Source organism: Abrus precatorius, unplaced genomic scaffold (genome assembly GCF_003935025.1).
Source record: "Abrus precatorius isolate BTA unplaced genomic scaffold, Abrus_2018 Scaffold3, whole genome shotgun sequence".
NCBI lineage: Eukaryota > Viridiplantae > Streptophyta > Magnoliopsida > Fabales > Fabaceae > Abrus > Abrus precatorius.
Window position 1 is genome coordinate 28,797,122 of NW_020874373.1, and position 5,458 is coordinate 28,802,579.

At 33.7% G+C, this 5,458-nt stretch overlaps 1 protein-coding gene across 1 annotated transcript; it reads right to left on the reverse strand.

The window, feature by feature from the left end:
* Positions 1 to 355: 355 nt before the first annotated feature.
* On the reverse strand, positions 356 to 4,675 carry LOC113863247 (putative serine/threonine-protein kinase). The gene is made up of 6 exons (XM_027496760.1): positions 4,455 to 4,675; positions 3,329 to 3,432; positions 3,006 to 3,216; positions 2,628 to 2,865; positions 1,927 to 2,077; positions 356 to 771 (listed from the first exon to the last, which is right to left on the reverse strand). The coding sequence occupies exons 1-6, from the start codon at positions 4,528 to 4,530 to the stop codon at positions 409 to 411; spliced, it is 1,143 nt and encodes a 380-aa protein (XP_027352561.1). The 5' UTR covers positions 4,531 to 4,675; the 3' UTR covers positions 356 to 408.
* Between the last annotated feature and the right edge of the window lie 783 nt (positions 4,676 to 5,458).

The window sequence follows — 5,458 nt, forward strand, 5'->3', positions numbered from 1 at the left end:
TTCAATCAAATGACTTTGGTATTGTTAAATGGAAGGATGTGTTCTCCATCCGACAGTTACCTCGAATGACTTTCCTTTGACAACAGCATATGCCAAAGGACTGGTAGAAAGTAGACACAGAGAAGCACACAATAGGAACCAATAAACAATGTTAAAAGGAAAAAAAAAAAATTGAATGTTGTATAAAAAATATAAGAAAGATCATCATCACACCTTTGACAGCAGAAAGAAATAATTATCTAAGTACAAATATATATATATATATATATATATATGCTGATGAAATATGACCTTTGTTCCCACGATCTCATTTCCCCTTTGGAAACACATGGATCCTATTCCTAACAACAAAAACAAATGATAAACATGACACAAATATGAATCTAACACTGCATGCACGTGTAACCATCATCTTGGAAACATCTCTGTCACAATATCTGTACCACTAAAGTGGCTTGAAGTTGCTTCATGTTGATTTTCAGTTTTTATGAACTTAATTGCTTGAGAAGACGATGTCTCATTCGAAGAACTGCCCTTCTTTGTGGAGCTGTGCCATTTGTATATTCCAGGTTCAGTCAATGCCTTCTCATTAAGATGGACTTCCTTGGATAGCATGTCGAATACTTGCTTCATGCTTGGTCTATGCTGAGCAGCTGATTGAGTGCAAAATAGAGCAACTATAAGGAACCGATACACCTCGCTCTCGTCATATTCACCAAGTTCTGAATCGACAAGGTCCAGAAGTCTATTTTCTTCTTTCAGCTTCCAAGCCTGCACGCATGAATGATATGTGAGGCGAAACAAAGCTATTGCTGCTACTTTTATGGTCAACCATAGAAAAGGATGCATTGATTTTTGTTTTTGTTTTCTGTGGGCTACACAGGATACAGCAACATTTAATAGCACTCACAGTATTTTCTCATCATTTATTAGACTGTCACATGTACCTTCAAAACCATTTAATTTGCATGCGAATTCAATTAATTTTAGGGGGCATTGACCATCTGTACATGCATCAAATCACATTCTAAAAGAGGTTCTATTATGCATGAGAAGTCTCAAATTTCAACTTCAAAATGAGTCTTACTAGATTAGGAAACCAAGATATCATATTAAAGCTAGTTCACCCAACCTTTGACAATTTATTGTTAGCATAAGAACCCCAACTTGATTAATGCTTTGCGATGATAAAAGACATTTTGTCTTTAATGACTATGATAAGTGATAACTATGCTTGATCTGTGCCAAGAACTCTTCATGCCGTATTATTGATACATGAATGCTGTTAGGAGAATTAATGTGAAAGTAAACAAAATGATCTATTCTAGAATGCATTATGTCAACTTACGAAGAGATTTGATGGTTCCTAAAGAAGTTCAATTTATAAATATTGGAATTCCTTATGTAGATTAAATGGTTTTGGAAAGAGAACCATAAATGAGCTGCTGAGGAAGCGTAAAATTAAGATACTCACAATCACTCAACCATTTCATGATTGAAATAAATATAAGATCGAACAGCTAACAAGAATGAGTCATATGCAGTCTATCAGAAAATTTTCCTTATGCAAAATATCTTTATATAATGTTCCAGAATCTTCTAGAAGTTTGTGATCCCAAAATTTGTTCTGCAAGGTTTTAGAAGAAGCAAAACTACAAACTCCTCTTTCTATCCCCCTTTATTTTAATTGCTATGCAAAGTTTCTGATTTTCTGGGTTTATTAGTTATCTGTCAACTAAAAGTTTTATCAGCCGTCTATTCTCTGTCAGATCAGTTTTAAGTTTGGGTTTAAGGAAGATTTTGAAAGGCTTGATTCAAACCCCTTCTCAAGCCCTCTTTTTACTTGCATTCACGAATTTATTTATCTTTATCTGTTCTTATGGATCAAGCAAAATATTACTCATACTTCAGAATCGAGAAATATACCCATTCCACCAGAACCAAAAAATCATCTTCAAATGCAGCTTTGCTACTACTTTTACCACTGATGATTTCAAGCATGAGAATTCCAAAACTGTATACATCAGCCTTCTTTGTAAGCTGTCCTAGAAGTGCATATTCTGGTGCAAGATATCCCCTGCATAGACAAAAGAAGTAAACTAGGTTTATATGTTATGGCCAAGCCTCATACAAATAATGATGGATGTTACATTATTACTAGGTAAATTTTATGAATTACTTAACTTTTCTGAAATGTTCAAAAATTAAAATGTATTAATGTAACAATTAAATATCTATTAATAATAAAAAGTAGAGATGGTAGCGGTGCATGTCAAAATGATTAAACTATTGTATGTTCTAGTAATTTGAAGCATATTACTATTGCAGTAGTATTACTATTCTTTTTTTAGGCAGGACTAAAGTTTTAGTCTAAAATGATTTCATTACGTCACATGAATCAGAAACAGAAGTGCTTAGTTAAGCCTATTCATGTTGTCTATATGGATTCATAAGACACCATAAACTTTATGAGTCACTGATATTTTGTTCCTATTAAAATCCGTGTCTTGATATGAATTATGGAATTCAAGGTTAAACTAATAAGCATGCAATGATCAAAAGGAAAATTTCTGGCACCAGTCACACAAAAATGGTATGTTAATGTAATATTTTACATCTGTGCTTACACAGTTCCTGCAACTCGAGTACTAACATGGGTGACATTGTCAGGGAAAAGTTTTGCAAGACCAAAATCCCCAATTTTAGGATTAAAGTTCCCATCCAGCAATATGTTGCTGGCCTTGATATCCCTATGAACAATGTTTGGTTGAGCCTCTTCATGGAGAAAACAAAGGCCAGAAGCTGTGCCACGACAAATTGCAGCCCTCTTTGGCCAATCCAGAGCAACATATTTACTTTTTGAACCTGAAAAATATTCTCTCAGCATTATCATATACCAATTCAGAAATAACCCTTCAATTCATTGATTTACACAGTAGCATAATGCATATCAAACCCGTGACATCCCATATACAAATACATATTTAAATTGTTTTAGTATTTACCAAGTAAAGAAATTGCGAGGCTATTGTTCTCCAGAAATTCATAAACCAATATCCGATGACTACCCTCAACACAGCAGCCAATCAGCTCCACAAGATTTGGATGTCGTATGTTTGATATCATATCAATTTCTGTCATAAATTCATGGGTTCCTTGTTTAGACTCCACAGAAAGAGACTTGATTGCAACCTGAGTACCATCCCTTAAAACTCCCTGTAAAGATTAATGACAAAGCAGCAAAGAAATGTACTGAAATCCATCTAAGAGATGTAGGCATTAATTAGAACAACAAAAAAACTGGGAAATAAAAACTGATGACTCTTACCTTGTAGACAACTCCATAACCTCCTCCACCAATTTTGCTTGAAGGATGAAAGTCTCCAGTTGCTGATCTCAATGAGTTAAGGCTAAACGTTTTAGTTGCAATCACTGTCAGAACACAAACATACAAATCTTACATAAATAAATCACAGAATGCAAGGTTTCTGAAATACAAACACCTAAAAGAATCAAGAATGCAGTTTTAGGAAGATAACATCCGTGTCAAAGATGTCTCACAAGATCTAGACAAGTTTCACCTTGAAATAGATATGCACGCATATTTTACTTATATAATTTGCAATATTTCCCACTATATGGTGGGTATTTAAAAAAATATAACATAACAAAAAAATAGTTTAACCACAAGACGCCCAGGCATCCCTGTTAGCCATCTTCTGTAGTTCAATATTAATATTAACCATATTAAATAGGATATTAGCATTTAAAAACATCCCATAAAGTTGGGACTAGAGAGTACTTAGGTGGTTCAAGAGAGAAAACTGATAATTTGCTGGTTGACATCATGTTTGACCTGCAATTATTAATGTTCAGCAACAGATAGATCCTGACAGTATAAACATGGAATCTATCTAATGAGTGTGAGGCTTGACATTTTGACTGTATGAGAGTGAGAACTCAAAAAAAGGGGAATTGCACCTATAATTTTACTACTAAGTGAAGCCGTGATATATCCTAAAACAAAGTTTTAAATGAACACTACCAGCAAGCAGAATACTCAAATAATTTTAAAACTCATTAGCCAGAATTAAGCCTTTTCTTTCTGGGGCAATTCAATCAAATTAAGATAGTATATCAAAATTAATTTTCATAGCCTAAAGTTAATTGCCAGAAACATTGAATCCTCTATCTCAGCCAGTTCATGAAGAATCTGATACAAAATTTTATACATTGTTGCGATTAGGTTCTACAAATCAATAGGCAATTTCAACCTTTGTTACAACATTTACCTGGCATTTGAACAGGAAAAATACAGAAAGGTACAGGAGAGAGAGAGAGAAGGATAAACAAACAGGCATAAATCATGAAACCCACAAGGTCAATGACCTATTCAATTTGACACAAACAACTGAACAAGGATGCAATTTAAAGGAGATACTCATACTCTGTACCTTGTTCATGTGGCTGGTCTGCAGGATCATCCCTCCCACCACACCAATTCAAAGCACCAAACCATTTGCAAATCATGGCTATGGCCCCACTCCAGTCTCCTAGACCACCATTAAACCATCTAACCGCATTTGCTCCTCAAATTTATCACACATGCCAACCACCAATGAGGGTGAAGGCTAGAAACATAAATTAAATAACTTGGAAGGGTAAAAAGAACATGCGTTTTTCACTGCATGGTTTGAATCACTGTTACACCCAGAATTCTACCCTGAATCTTCAAACAAATGAGGGTGCAAAAAGGGTGAAAAGCTAAAGCTTTTACTCTCATACAGAAAAGGTCACCAAACAGTTGATAGTTTAAGAATAGTGTTGCAGTGTTGGAAAGAACGTGTGAATCCATATATGGTTTAGGAATTGAAAAATGAAATGAAGGGTTGAGGAAGCTATCAAATGAAAGGAAGGACAACACAGAACAAAAAAAGTGTGGGGCTAAACTTTGAAAATGACATGTTTCTTCTCTTCCCACTTAACTTGACAAAATGAGTAATGGATTATAATATATAAGAGAAGGGTCATGTCGTCATACACGGAGACTTAAAGGGACAGGAAAACACTGAGTCAGAGTTCCGAAAAAATTCGACAAGAAAACTTCAGAGAATCTATCTTTCAGATTGAGTACTGTTGTTTGGTTCAAGGTTTGAACCGTATAAAAAATTATATTATCTTAATAAACATTCAAGTACTCGTTTATATAAATTTTTAATTTTTATTTGAGTTATAGTTTTCAATTGATTATAACTTTTTCTTGGATACTTACAGACGTAAATTAAGAAATTACAAACTTGGGAATAATAATGATACACACTCGAGAATAATAATGTGTTTGGTTAATTTTTTTTAAGAAATATATAAGAAAATTAGTAATATAAATTAACTATTTCTTTTAAACAAGTTAATTTCAACATATATTAAAAGTTTAAAATTGATAATAAAAAAAAAGGTT

Coding starts and splice junctions, on each gene's coding strand:
- LOC113863247 (XM_027496760.1), bottom strand. CDS start 4,530: ATGATTTGCAAATGGTTTGGTGCTTTGAATTGGTGTGGTGGGAGGGAT. Junction 2,866..3,005: donor CCTCGCAATTTCTTTACTTG/GTAAATACTAAA, acceptor AATATTTTTCAG/GTTCAAAAAGTAAATATGTT. Junction 772..1,926: donor TTTTGGTTCTGGTGGAATGG/GTATATTTCTCG, acceptor TCATGCGTGCAG/GCTTGGAAGCTGAAAGAAGA.